A 16,076-nucleotide genomic window follows, 5' to 3' on the forward strand; every position below is an offset into this window, starting at 1 on the left:
AGAGAGCATACATGTCAGTTATGGTGCCACAGAACACTTGTCCATAGGCAGCTCTTTCTGGAATGCATGACCAATAAACATTTTGGCATATTGCCTATGCACCCTTAATTTTCTGATTCCACGCAGCACTTTTATTGCACATTGAATGGTACACAATAACAAATTCCAAGAATTATATAGTCGTTATTTTTTTCCAATGTAGGTTCTGCCACATGATTTCACTTTTAACATGAGAGTGTGTGATTGTTTGTTTTGCTATTCTTGAATGAGTGCCATACATAAGTAACGAAGTAACACTAAAAAACTGGAATTAGATACAAGAAAAACAAAGCGTTTCATAATGTGTAAAATTAAATGTTATCAAGGACAGAAGGCCTATGCTTTAAGCAGATGTTACCTGAAGCTTGAGGTTTCCAGGAAATTATGATAATGAAGAGATAGCACACAGAGGAAACTCAATGGATTCAGTGGATGTGAAGACAAAAGTTTATAGCCAACTTAATAACAGTTGGTCCTTCAATCTCATAATAATGAAAAGTTGAGTTACTCTATTGGAAAAGCCATTTGGATGGGGTATCCGCCCACTGACCTTATACCCAAGCTCTACAAGTACTGTAATGCCAATAGGTGTGACTTTAAAGGAATGTTGCATGGTAATGTGGAGCATTAAATGCAAATAGCAAGGACATGGGTATACATTTGTGTGAAGGCAAAGAACTGTAGAAAAATATTAGTGAAGGTTAAAAGGTCAAGGGACAGTGGCACTGTTGAGCCAGATCTAAAAAAGCTATATGGATCAATGGCTTCCCTCCACATCTGTGCTGCTGCCAAAGAAAAACACAAATTGTCTACTTATTTAAGACACTTCAATGTCATGTGTGCCCCTGAAAGTTCAGCTCAATAAATAAACAAAATGATCACAGTTGCATGGAGAGCTAGCACATTCTGCGGAAGCACAGAACGTCTGCACAATCAAAACATGTAAACTTGGCGCCCAACATGTGGGCGGAGCCAAAGCCTCTCTCCTGGTGATTCTCACATAATTGTCTGGGGATAGGTGCGCTGTTAAGCCAGACCATAAAAATGGCTTAACAAGGATTGTTTGGATAAAGGTAGTTTAATCTAAAGAAGGCCGTTCTGTAAATATATAGTGTTCAATAAATAAAACTAAATACAATGAATGTACATTGTAGGCTTAATGAACCCACTAATGTTTTGTTCAATATATCCTATTCGCAGGTCTTTTTAAGTCTGCTTGGATAAATTATTAAGGCCCTTGGTTTACTTAAAGTAGTTCTGGGAATATAAACTAATAGAATCCACAACAGTGATAGCAGAAAGGGAACAGTGTAATTAAGAGCAGAATGTGTAAGAGTTGAAGTATGATCTGCCATCATTTATGCACTACATTTTCAAGAAATTCTGGCCACTAAAGAAACAGACATCAATCACAATATGATAGCAAAGCTGTTCCAAACACAACACATATTAAGATAGATTAGAGAGTTAAGACACCTGCTGTAGAAATCCATGTGCATCCAGCAAATCTCAGACTATAACAGTAGTAAGGAGGCGCAGATTTGCACATAAAGCCAGGTCTGAAACATAAAGCAGCTTAGAGGATTAAAGTGAGTGCTGCACAGAATAAAGTGTAACCCGTAGATCATAGGCTTGTATTCTCTGCAAGGTGGGTGAGTAGGTTGATGTGTTTGTTGCAGAGATCCTTTCTTAATCTGCAGCCGACTAGTTTCAATCATAAAAAGTAGGGCAGTGGGTTATGCAGCAACAACAAACAGGCGTACGTAAACTGCAAAGTATGCACTAACATCCCTGCATGTTTTACCACAAATGTTCATTCTTAGGAGGCTTATATAATGAGCTCCATTAATTTGGGCAGTACCAAATAATTGCTAGTAAATATCAAATATTATTCAGCTTGTATTGTGTGCTACATAAATGGTGATTTGCAGTCCATTTACACAAAAAGGCCAACACACCTTAGCAACATACATAGTATATACAAACTCAAGTATGGTACATACATATTGCGAGAAAGTAAAAGGCTTTCAAATCTCAATGTATCTCTTGCAGAGCTTGTGAAGTGACACAGTTTTTCTTTGCCCGATTCTGACCACAATGTGCGGTATTGAACTTGGGGCCATTTGTCTTGCTTGTAAATACAGACAACTAATGAACTTAGTTTGTTCTTATGGCATAATAGATGGTGACGGTCAATAATTATTCTTGACAGGTGTCGTGCTGCAATAGATATCGGGTGGAACCTCTTTGAAGGTGAGCAGAAACTTATGGTCTCTCCCCATATAAAACTTTTTGTCCAAACCTTATAGTATATTAAAGTATTTTCATTTTCTCAAACAGGCCACACACAGATTCACTATTTAGTCCTGAAGAAGACCCCCTATGGATGATCAGAATATTGCCATAAATTCCTGGGGTCGAAACGTTGACACTTTGATACTGAGTGTTATGATGACCCAGAACAATTGGAAATAATAGGTTAAATTACCTACTGGGTTGATACATATTTTCTCAATACCTCACACTATGTCTAAATGTGTTTTTTGAGTATACGTTCATAAGTTATGTATATAACGTGTTGTGTTATGTAAATATATTCCTTTGTGTTCACCTCACGTCACCAAAGTGTTGTTGTATAAAGTCTATCTGTGTGGGTGTATATATCATTGTTGACACAACTTAGCTTAACTTACTATAAAATCAAATCTTGGAACTTGAATCCATGAGTTTCCTTTTGGTTTGGATAGTATTGAGAAATGTATGTATATTTTTTCATTATTTTTTCATTAAGTGTTAGTCTGATCATAAAGAGGGACATAATTGATTATAAGTTTTTTTCATGCTCCTTTTAAGCAAATAGGTGGCAGTACCACTGTTCCTTTAATGTATGAATCCCCAGGCTCTGCACAAAACTGGGTCACCCAATTATCCTATACTGACTGTCAATGAAGTGAAGCATTTTGGTGCACTGAATACATTGAATGTGTAGAAGCAATAATGCAAGTGTCTCGGTGTGGGCACTCTACAGTCTGAGGGAATAGCTGTGCTGATTCACTAAGGCAGACTCAGTTTGAAGTTCTGGTCATGTTTTTAATATGATCAAGGAAGCAAAGAAACTAGCTTCTTTTTAGTCATTACTAATTAATACTAAACACATTCATGCGTTTATGTCACTGGGGGCTATATGTATGAACATGTTTTCTCATAGACAGAGAATGGTTAAAACCCTTTGATACATTTAGCCCTGGATGTTTTGTGCAGCATTTCCCTTTAATAGCTCTATCATATTTTCTTCTCATACCTCCATCTGCTACAGATTTTTATTTTATTTAGACAAATCACTTCTTAAAAGTCAATCAAAACCGTTGTATACATTTAACACTAATAAATATTAGCCAAGATTCACTGATGCTGAATCTCCCCAGAAGAACCACAGCGCTATGCTTAAGAAACCCCTATTCATGGATGGCTTGGACTATAGTAATATCTTCAACACTGGGCTCCTGAAGGAAACCATCAACAGACTCGAAAACAAGGCTGCCAGAAGGTGTCTCAAGAGGAGGAGAGAGCACAAAAAATCCTGCCCAGAAAAAACTCCATCACCTTCCGGTGAATGTCGGGTTCATATTTAAGGTTTGTTGCACTATATAGAAATAAATGCCAATCATACAGGGTTTTACATTCAATGACTGCACAACTTATCTTCCAGAAATTAAACCAAGAAGACTAGACACAGGAGTTCAGGGACAAATTCTCTTAAGGCCATGAATCAGTGTCTGGGGGCAGAACCCATTACATGTGCACTGGAAAGAGTCTCAAAACTCTACGGTTCGGCATCATCATTCTTAACTGATCTCGATCTATTTGGGGGTCCTGTATGAAGAATTACAAATTGGACCCTCCCCATGTAAGACTCGAACTTAAGCTCCTGAAAATGTACTTAAGTGATGTGCAGCACTCTATACCAAATTTTAATATAGGACTACATTGGGAAAATTGCATGCATATCAAGCCAACTGATGCATGTATGCAATTATCTATAGCTTAAACCTAGCCAAAAGGCAAGGGTCAAAACGGACTAACAAAGAAAAAAACAAATGTATGTATATTGCAAAATAAACTCTTAACATTTTATTAACAACCTTGAATCCTTTTATCATGTATTGATGGTGTATTTAAAAACGTACCACTGTGCGCTGCTTGTTAGGTAAGTTGACTCGAATTCTATTGCTGGTCTTGGAGGAGTCGGTGAGTTTGCCATCGTCAGATGCCCTGCGCTGGTAGCCAAACTGCTGGCCGATTGTTGGAGACATGCAGTTAGGACCATCGAAGACTGAATCCTTAAATCCAAACCCATTGCTGAGAGTTTTCCAGGCTCCCTGAAAGTGCTCCATTGACAGCTTTTATTGAACAGGGAAATCTGAAAGAAATAAAGCTGTGATTATAACAGGTGCAACACCCCAACAATCCTTCACACATCCCTAAATAACCATTGAAATTCATAATTATTGGCTTACGCTATTCTTAGTCAATATATATGTAATAACCGAGTACTGTATGCAGCATTAGTCAGAAAGCAAACAGACTGATTTGTGTAAAGTGTTTATTTGCATGTACGTCATTTACATAAAGATTAACTGCATGAAACTATCCTCTAGGCAGGGCTTATACATTGTCTTCAAGAAAAAAAGCACAGTACACAAACTGCATAAGTAATTTTTTACTTTGCTATTTATTTTCTCATAGTCACTTCAAAAGAACCTGTGCACCTGATCATGTACTTGCATGCATATAGTAATATTTTTCAAAATAAAAGGTTTGCTAGAATCATTATTGTAGACATACCTCAGAGAGGACCTCATTACACAGGTGAGAAAATCCTCATAAGGGCAGGAATGTAACTTTCTGATCGAATGGGGAGTATGCGATATACAGAAACACCAACGCCTTTGGATTTCTATCTGGGCACGATTAGAGGTTACATGTATCTGGCAAAATGTGGCCAGGATGAGGGGAAAACTTGCAGGAAATCACAAATTTCCATGTGAAATTTTAATTCATGTGTCAAAACCATGTGGTACAGTAATAACTCACTGGTAATTAAGAAGGCACTGTATTACTTATTCCAAGTTTGATATCACTGCATTGGCTTTGCATGACAACTTGTAATGAGGACAACACAAAATTAACTCATGCAGTATACCTGCAATATTGTGAATGCAGATTTTCTGTTTGGGATGTTGGGTACTTGCCAGGTCTGACCATCAACTAAAATGATAAGGTTAATGATAGTCGGAAGTAAAACAAAACTAGAGTAATGCATAGCTTCCCTTCCACCCAAAAGGTGGTTGGGTGACAGACCAACGGTCAAAGTAAACAAAGGACAGTAAGTGACGGCGATGGCAAAAGAAGATTTTAAAATGTATAGTAGGATCTGGCACAAGAAATAAAAAGCAGTCGCATGAGGAGAACACAGAAACAGTACAGAGATGTTGCGTACCAGGGAGTACCAAGGATTGTAAGTCTGTGTGGCAAAGGGGGAGTTTAACTGGATCTCAAGAAAGGACGTACAATCAATCATGAGGGAAAAGAATAAGGTCAAGACTACTTCACAGTGTAGTAAAGACAGGTATACAACATGTAACAAACACTGTTTGTACACAGCAATCAATGTTTAGCATTAGGAATAGATGACACATGGTTGCCTTCCAAAATTTAGATTTCCTAAAGTAGAGTTGCCGTCATCTCAGGCGGTTTAATTGCAAGTTCATCATGGACAAAAAGAAAACGGTGTGTTTATCCTTCAAGTGGCTAGATCAAACCCCATTACTACAAGATGCTCTCTATACCAGACAATCATTTTAAAAAGCGAGTATAAATATCTCTGATGGCAGGGTTCTTTGATGTGCTGTACCATGAAGAGACCACATACATCCACATTTCAACTCAGATTTTTCTGGCCTGAGAAAATCAAGCCTACTGCCTTAGGGACTGAATGTTTAACGGGCAGAACACCTTCACTGCATTAAGAGGCAACTTGTATCCCCTATTTCTTTTTCTCTATAGATCTTCAGTCTAAGTGAATGCTGTAGTCAGTTATAAAGTGCGGAGTTCAATCAAAACAACTGTTGAGGAAAACCCTGTCGATGTCACTTCAAAAACAATTGCAATTTGCCGTATAACCATAGGCATCGGTTCTCTACAGTCTGCCAATGGCTGCTCCGCTACTTAGTAGCCTTCTTGGTAACACAAAATAGATCCAGTTTTGATGCCCCTGTACATTTTAGGTCTGGCTACAGACAGCTTTAGCTGTCTTAAAAACGTCAAGTAATCAATTCATCAATAAAGTACAATAATCAGTAATGGACAGACAGATTGGACTTTGGGTCGCCCTCCATGTTGTCCTATTTGTAAAGCGCGAACATATCACCTCCTCAAGGGTTTCAAGGCGGTGGGGGCTGATGGGGAGATTAAGTGAGCTATTGCCCAGAGACACATGATACTGAGCTGCCGCAAGCACTCAGGATCGAACTGCGAGACCCTTGCTCCAAAGTCAGCCACTCTGGCCGCTGCACCACACCTCTCGCTTTAGTTATTTATTTAATGTGTTTTTCATAGTTTGCGAATGCACGGCTGAATTGCCCATCAAGGTCATAGCATTTTGTGGGTGTTTACATTGTGGCATTTATGTTCCTATTAGGTTTCAGTGTGGAGACATCAAGAAGTCCTTCTGTAAGTCTGTGGAGTCAACTTGGCAAGTACCTTGCCACTGAGAGCACTGTGTGTTCTCTAATACATTTACTTTACAGACATGACAACATTTTAATTATGGACTTATGGCTTTTCTGTTTAGAAGTGCTGGCTCATTGAATACCTAGGATAACGATACAGTGCTGTTGACAACTCACGCGTGCGTGTTCATTTGTTGTATTGCGCTCACAGTCTATAGACATGTGCACATATATGCTTTCTTAAAGATGCAAAAACAAGATCTGCTAGAATCAAAGGAATAGTTTACTAAGATCACCATTTACAATCCAAACTTCATCTTTGTGTGTCTTTTTCAGAACACTCCCTGGAGTGTACAGTTTACTTCAGCTGATGCAGACTGACATGAAAAGGGGCCCAGATCCAACTTCAATATTGTTGCAGCCCAAACTGTTGCTTACTAATGGAATTTTCTCCCCATCACCACTGGGTGCAACATGTATAAAGCCGCTTAAAACTGAACACTTCACCTTAATGCCATCAGCATACAAAATATCCTACGATGTTGCAAAACACTGCATTTGCTACATATTTACACAACAATAACAAACGCTGGTGGGAAATTAACGTGACAGAAACTAAAACAGTTTTAGACACCCACAAAACAAAATTGCTCGAAAAATCACTGATTAATTTAAACGTTTTAACAAACATTTTAAATGTTTAACTTTCCAACTAAAATGTCAATTTACAGTCTATTGGAACACTGGAGTGGGTCGGGATTATGAATGGTTGGGTATAGGCCTTCTGCTTCAATATTTCAATGTTTTTCTTTCCCCTTTTTAATTTAGAACAGTGGGTAGGTAAAGCCATTATAGAGCCCTTTTGCTTCGGGCTATACCAGCTGTTAACTGTGCTCACCTTCATTATAGGCCCTCGCCTGCGCCTAAGGCCTATCAATCAGGGCCGTTAACACAGTTGTATCCCTCTGAAGCAGGCTATCATACTAAAGTAGTGTCACCCCCAAGCCAGTGTCAAACAGCAGACTGACTGTCCCAGTACCAAATTCCACAACAATTTTCCAGCATGTGTAAAAAATGCAACCATCCTAATATTCCTTTCTGACTGTAGCTCAGACAAGGCATTACCATCGCCCTAAAAAACAACATAATGCTTTCCCATATGTGCATTTGAATAAACCTGCCTAATTTCATTAGACGGTAAATACAGAAGATAATTCTATGAAATTCTGGTTAAGAAGGTTTTGACTGTACTATTTCGGCCAACCTTGAAGTCAACTTCGGAATCCACTACTCTTTCCTAACAGTCAAATAGTCTAGTTGGCAGATCATAAAAAACATTCACCAACATAGTTTTCTTATTTTAACGTTGCATTTAAGTTCCAAAGAGCGTCGTAGTTTTCACTATTTTCCTTTTTGGTTCAGATTTCAGCAGTTTCTGAAAAGCTTTTAATGATCAAGATTTTGCTCTGCCTTTTAACATGTACCGTACACACATCTGCAACATTCTCAATCCTATCAATCACGCTTATTGCAATAATATCTTACCTCAATTACTTAATTAATGGATTAAGGTATTATTGCTAGGCAGACTAAATGTATATTTTACACATCAACCCTTCAGTTTTCCTCCAAAAATTTATTTTTCTGAGCCTCATATTTCTATGCAGGTAAAGATTTGTCATTCAACGTTTTGTGAATAAACTTTGATGACTAGGTTGCCTCTAATTCTTTTAATCAAAAATACTAAAATATCCCAGTTACCTCTACAGTAGATCGCATACAAACCATGTACTCGTGAAAAACGAGCATGTATCCCATGTTCAATAAAACTAAATGGGAATCATTTATTTAATGTGGTTATCCTGAAAACTTGAGGTGGTAGTAGCTACTGAGGAAAGGAGCAAGGCCAGCTTCTTCTATCCTTATTTAACATGTATTACCCTTTCCTAAGCCTGCAATCATGCAACAGTTTAGAGCTAAAGAGGACAATCCCTGGTTAGAATGGCAAAAAATACTTTCTTTACCCCTCACTGTTTGCCTCAGTAGCAGCATTTGAGCCTACTATTAGCTTTTACAGTCAGCACAGGTATTTAAAATTAGTGCTGAACTATGAATACTAAATGCCTAGACACTGAAGGCTCCTTGCTAAATCCGCCCTACTGGGTGTGCGGAGTTCGTGTGGGCACACCATAAATAAACAAGGCTAGAATTAACTATACATAATTACTACTGGAGCAGCAGGCGCACATCTTTTATTACATCAGCATTCACTGACAACATCAGACGCGTGAGCGAAGATCCAATTTCGTGTTATAACCTCCCAGGCCATGGCGGCTATTATTAGTCAAATTTTATGGACTCCAGCCTGCACTCAGATCTGCGACATTGCCCTTGTGCGCAGGTGGCTCTTTCTGCCAGTCTGAGCCTACAGCTGGGGCCAACTTACTTTCCCTTTCCAAGTTTCTCACCCAGGGGGAACCAAAAGCAGCTCTGGCAAAAATCCTAAAACCAACCTTCATCTCCTTGCACACCACTCTTTATCCATCTATCCATTCTCTCCTCTCCCTCTTCTCCCCCTCATAGCTTTCTCCCAACCTCGGTTAGCCGGAAAGTGACAAAAGCACCAGGAGCCGCCCTTGGCGTATAAAACCGGCCTCCAAAGGCCCCAGTCCACTGGGGAAATGCCCAGTGGGATAAAAGAATGGGTAGAGAATGCCTCCAAGGGAGTTTGTTGAAAAAATATTTAGGTGTTTGAAAATTGATTTTACTGTAGGATACTTAATAATCCTGGTTGAATTTAGTTCAGATAATCATATATATAAATTTCTAACTTAACAAACATATATATACTAAACATTTAACATTAAACAAAAAACAACAGGCATGTGTATAGGCAAAGTATTGGTTTTTATCAAAAAAAGTCACAAGGGGTTATAAAATACAAATATATAGACAGGGATACAGGAAAAATATACTGAATTAGAGTTGATTTCTCTGTAAAACCTGTAAACACCTATCCAAAACATAAATATTCTCAATTCTTATTGGATAAGGATAACGGTCGACGTTTCGGTCTCTTATGGGTGACTCCTTGAGACCATCATCAGGACTGATCAATAGATATTTGTAAGGTGTAGTGACCTGTAGAAAAATATATAATTATATATAGTGTGGGCTGCTATCACTAGACACATGATGTTATACTACTTGTGATGTTGTGCCCTGTAAAAGAAGAAACACCGACAGGACACACATACATAAAACATAAAACACACGCTCTATTTGTTAAGAATACTTCTGTTCCTGTGTTATAATTGTATATGGGGGTTTAGATAGCCTGGTTAATGCATACTTGTTTAATCCATCTGAGGTGCCTCATGAGCCTCTTAAAGTAGCGGACTATCGTGCCATGATGCTACCTGTAAAAGAATACATACACAGTTTCTGAGTCCCATTTACTCACATAGTTGTTGGTTGACTTCCATTTCCTGTACTAACACCATACTCACGATCAACAGGAGAGAATAGCTCCTTCTTGCCCCGTACACAATATTTTAAACAAGCATTGACAAAGCCAATAGGTCTCGCATTTGGGACCTTTTAAGTGTTTAGCCATGCAACAGTTGTTGTTGCACCAAGGATATTGTGCTCCATAACTAAATACTTATAATGTCCCAAAAACTAGACCTATTGGCTATGCCAATGCTTGTTAGTTTGTGGTTTGAGCCACGCATTCATTACATATGCCGCTCATGTTGGATACCTCATGTCTTTAGCTACGTCCTTCTTTAAAACGTCTTAAGCACTGAGTTGAAGCAGATAATGTCATGCTGATAAAACAGTTTAAACAACATTTGAATGTAATTATTCTTGCTGCACGTCTAGACTTTAACTCGAAAGTAAAACATTACGACACGAAGAGTATTTACCTTGATACCAGGCGAAAAGGTTGTGACCGGCACTAAAGTGAATCAGCGTTCCGTCTGTTGAGGCTACTACACGTCATTACTTAGTGCTTCTAATGAACTTACAAACTTATTTCACGCATGCACACTAAACATTATTGTATGTCCCTGTTGGCTGGCACTAAGGTAAGGAAGGAGCAACTACACTGCCCCCAAGTTTTCGAGGTCTTTAAGTTATCCAGTACTAGTATTCCTAAACGCATTTCTTCTATACCTCTACGGTTTTCGGTAGAAGCCTAGAAATACAAGCACCCCCGGTACTTCCTACAGTTAAACAAGTCCGTCCGTGAAGCAGGGGGCGGGGAGCGAGCCTACTTAGAGGAGAAAAACAGATGGCCTGAGAAGAGTCCGAGAAGAGAGAGCAAGAGGAGAAATAATCAAGGGAACAGAGAGTCAATGAAGGGGAATGAAAGAGAGAAAGAGAAATAAGGTGATAGAGAGAGTAAATAAAGGGTAAAAAAAAAAACAAAGAGGGAGAGAGAAAATGAAGGGGTAGCAAAAAGAGAGCGAGAAGATGCAATAAACAAGAGCGGCCGGGAAACTGAAAGTACGGCCGGCCAGCCATGAATAATTAGGGGAGGAGAAGCCGCAGAGCGCACGCTGGGAGAAGCCCTATGATGTGGTGGCGGCCGTGAAAAAATGCAATTAGGAGGGAGGGAGGGAGGCCGATGCGCGTGCTTGTTTGGTCACGTGATTCACGTGAACTCGAAGAAAACCGCACGAAAAAACCCTTGGTTTCACGAGTATTTTGAGCACTTGAATTCTCGCTCCGCTCAATGCGCATGCGCATTGATAGGTCACGAGACCTAAAAAGCAAACAGTAAGAGATAATAAGTGCCGAAAAAGAAAACAAACCTCCCCATAGAACCTGAAAGTTACATTCTTGAATTCCTCACGTAACTCAACAAAATGTTTTCCCCTTTCAGGCAATTTTAATTACAATGTTTGGTACGCGAAAAGGGTGTATATTGTCAGAAGGTTCCCCATTGCAAGTAATAAATATAGCCACTACCCAATTGGATTCATGCATTGTATATTTTGAAGAGTAAAAATGAGTTCTCACCTACCAAGATGTCAATATCTGCAAATGCAAAAAAAGTATGATATTTTCTACCTATCCTGAATTACAAGTAAAGTTGACCTGGAGTTTCGGATTGCATGCCACAGGTTTAGGCAGAAAATGGGAACCCAAGATTCCTCCTTATAAACTGCGCAAATAAACATGAGTGGTCATCAGCCCTGACTAACAAGTGAACAGATTTAATGCATAGTCTAACTCTGAAGTATAAACCTATAAAAATAGACAAACACTTGTATACAACAATAATCATCTTAAAAACCATAATTAGTCATCAATACTGGTTCTGAAATATCAGGTTCAACCAGTATGTATAGTCTTTCAGAACAGGTAGTGAGTTTAGTATCCTTAGGGTGGCCTTCCTAGAGGACCTACTTTTATGCTTGCATCTGGCTGTATTCAGAGTGTCCTCCTTAAGGGTAACTACATAAAAGTTCATAAGTGTGGTTATTTTTGGCTGCCTATTTCTAATTATGAATGTTGACGTCATGGTTTACATACTGCTGTCCAAATTATAAGGTACACACCGGTGTCACCAGTTTTTTTTTTAATCTTGTAATTATGTGCCGCTAGGAGCAACTAATCAGTGGCTGAACAAATTAATAGCTCGGCGTTGTTGATGGAATATAATTAGAAGAAAATTGTCAGAGGTCATTACATAGAATTGAGAGTCAGGGAGAGTGTGCAATGGATCACTCTATTGGCCTGCAAAGTACGAACTACCTCAGTTCTCCTTGCGCAATGCTAAGCAAGCTTGGGTGAGCCTCTGCATGAATTCTTCAACACCGTGGCGAACAAGCCTGCATATGATTGGTCACAGTTCCCACCCTGGTGATAAACACCAAAATGACTTCGCTCTTACAAACAAAATCCTTCCTCCACTTTTGATTCACCAGCTACCTTTTTATGGTCTAATTTTACAGTGCAGCTGTCACCAGACAATTTTGTGAGAATCACCAGGAGAGGGGCATAGGGCTCCTCCCACTTGTTGGGAGCTAGGAGTACATGTTTTGATTGGGCAGAAGTTGTGTGCTTCCACAAAATAGTGCTTGCCCTCCACAGCTGTGATCATTTTGTTTATTTATTCAGCAGCCTGGGCTTAAACTTTCATTGTCGCACACATGACATTGGAATGCTATTAAAGTGTCTTAGATAATTAGATCCTTTAAGCAGTTTTTTATCTTTCAGCAGCATATGTAAGAGGAAGGCAGTCATTAACCTACATCAATTTTGAGGTCTACCTTGACAGTGCAACTGTCACCTGACCTTTCAAATGACATCTATATTATTCTAGCGTAATTTGCTTCCACTCCAATACACATCCGTTACCATGCTATGCATGCTGGCCACAACCTTTGTAATAGGAGCTCAAACATCTGCATAAGAATGAGTTGTTAATGAAGGGGCGCAGTAGCGGGCACAGCATCAAAGCGTGCTCGGTGTGTTTTTCAATTTATGACAGAAATTATACTGGAAAATGCTCCATTTTTGACCAATTTCATGAAGGTTTTCAGGGGAGAGACCACCCCGAATCCTCTGGCAAATGTCAAGCTTATTAATTACATCTTGCGCCAACAAGTGTGATAACTGGTCCTTACACGCTACCACTTTCAAATTTCACCAGCTGCCACTGCAATAATCAACATAATCTATGACGATATATGTGTGGATTATATCAAAACATTAAGAGCACCCTAAGTTGTCAAATTTTCTGTTACATGAGTGATTAAAATTGAGAATGCAAGAAAAGTAAACCATTTGTAATTAGCAAAAACAACAAAGTGGCACACAACGGGATTCTTAACGAGTAAACCACTACCAAACAGGCAGCTTCTAAGTATATTTAAATAAGAACCACTATTACATCTAACATTTACCACAGTAACCCCATTGAAAAATAAGACAACACAATTCATGGGAGGGAATGGATGAAAGAAAGTCAGATTTTTTTGGGTGGCAACGTACTGTGCTAAGTGACATAAAAGCTCAACCACTAATCAATATGCACTGTTCTGCCTGGTCAACATTGTGTAACTACCTACAGAGGTTGGTATGCTTCACCTCAGTTTGACTTCTCAATGGCCTCAAAGAAGCACTGTCTACTAAAAAGGCTGTAATTATATAATAATTTGCATATGAGGAACACTGAAAAAATACTTTAAGCAAAAGCACAATTAAACAGCATATTGCACATCCAATGTTAGAACCTAGATTTTATCTGCTGAAAAAAGTCAATGGTCTAGCTTAGTACACCTAATGGTCAGTGAACTAGCTTAGTTCACCCATTGGGGCTCATATGTGTCGTAGATTCACACAAATATGTACAAAAAGCAGAACACACGCTGTACAGATTATTCCCACTGAGCCTTTACAATGTGTGACTGCCCTGTACAGCAATGTACCTGTAACATCACAGTGATTGCCTTGTAGCTCGTAAAGCCAATAGTGGAGAGCCAGCAGAGGGAACATAATGGGATATAGCTGCAAAGTAGTCTCTCACGCAGTTCAAAATAAAAACCAAATTTAGGTAGAAGAATACACCCGAAAAGCCAATGACATAAGTAGGGTAACCACCCATCCCTAATTTACATGGACTGTCCGTAAATTAACCCTAATGTCCGTTGTCCGCGATTGATGTTTCAATGGACGGAATCTGCCTGTAATTTTAGCATTAGGGCTAAAAGACAGAGGTTAACTCCAAGAGTTTAGATGTCTCAACTGACGTGGAATGGTGGGAGTCTACTCTGCCCTGAAGTTGAGGGAAGGGCAGATAGCGGAACAATAATCAAACCTTCTTGCCAGGGTGCCTGCTGCCAGAAAGAAATGTAAATGTGTGCAACTGGTTAATTAGCAAATGTAAAGGCTGCCTGGAAGCCCTTATGTGCTTTAACTGATGGTGTCTCTTTAAGCTTCCTGATGACAAGATTTATTCTTTTTTAGAGGTATTGTAAGGGTGTTCCAAGCTGAGATCTGAGTGTATGGTTTTTATGGACAGTTATAAAAAAAACTTTGCACTAGGTACAATCTACGCATTTCTAAATCTAAAATCCTCACATGGCTAAATTGTGTGATTTAAGTCAAATCAATTTACTTCATGTGTTTAATTTACTTCATAGTGACATTTGAGAGCACTTTCAAGTACTTCATATCAATATGAATTCTCTACAAAAGCCTCACTTGTATATGTTTTAATGACCTGTAATGTTCCACTGTCCATAACAATAACATTGGCCGTAATGCAAGGGACACCAGACAATTGGTTTACTTTTTTCACTCATGGCAATGTCAGGAGGGATGGTTAATAAATGTTTTAATGTTCACTAAAAATATATCTCAATGCAGTGTTGTGATTTAATGTGCTAAACTGAAACACTTCCATATGTGTTTAAGAAAGACTTTCCACATTTTAAAATCTTTATCATGTTCTTAAATTTTGTGTGTGTAATTTATATCCCAAATATTCTTATAATTACCCATGTTTGTTGGCACTTAGGCATGAGCTAGAGACCACTGGGTCGGCCTTCGCTTCAATGCAAAGCCATTTTAAGACATGGAAAAAGTGGGTAACTGTCCAGGTCCCAACTTTCCAAGGGGCCCAGTTCCTGCCCACCCCCACAAGTATGACCAACAGACCACTGCACCAGCAGAGTTTGTCTGGGTTGGGGGGTGCTGCTTGTGCAACCACCGGACAGTGCCTGCTTCTGGCTTCTCAGCGGAGGCCAAACACACGCACAAAGCCGGACACACACACTACGCCCTTTTCACCTCCAGTGACAGATCAAATTCACTCATGCCACTGAACTCACCTGGACCGACCACCCCATCATTCACTTTACCATTTCCGACACCCAGCGCACCTCTGCCAAACACCACAGCTCCACCCACTGCAACTGGGTCGAGGTCACCGAGATGCAATAGACTCAGGCCCTCAGCACCACATATCCTGAAACCTCAGGCTATCTCGACCAGGCCATCAAGAACTTCTCCTCCTGGATCAACAAATGTCCGACAAGATCACCCCACTGAAACCAGCAAAAACTAACAAAACCTCAAAACCAGCCAGTTGGTACATCCCAGAACTCAAACACCAAGCGCAACTGCTGCCAACTAGAGGAGAGATGGTGCGTCACCATCACCAAAGACCCCTCCGACAAAGCTGCCAATCAAGCAGCCCCCCGGCGACTACCATCGACACAGCAAGGAGGCCAAGAGATCGTCCATCACGGACTGCATTGACATTGCAGCTAACCACACGACGGAACT

The 16,076-nt window shown here is 39.6% G+C and overlaps 1 protein-coding gene across 2 annotated transcripts in view; it reads right to left on the reverse strand.

The window, feature by feature from the left end:
• RAF1 (Raf-1 proto-oncogene, serine/threonine kinase) overlaps window positions 1-16,076 on the reverse strand; it is a 314,694-nt gene that overhangs the window by 210,132 nt on the left and 88,486 nt on the right. For both annotated transcript variants that reach the window (XM_078661425.1, XM_078661424.1), the window contains exon 2: window positions 4,227-4,459. In XM_078661425.1, coding sequence (XP_078517551.1) covers window positions 4,227-4,433 — 207 coding nt within the window. In that variant the 5' untranslated portion in view covers window positions 4,434-4,459. The remainder of the gene's footprint in view (window positions 1-4,226; window positions 4,460-16,076) is intronic.

This window comes from Lissotriton helveticus, chromosome 9 (assembly GCF_964261635.1).
Source record: "Lissotriton helveticus chromosome 9, aLisHel1.1, whole genome shotgun sequence".
Taxonomy (NCBI): domain Eukaryota; kingdom Metazoa; phylum Chordata; class Amphibia; order Caudata; family Salamandridae; genus Lissotriton; species Lissotriton helveticus.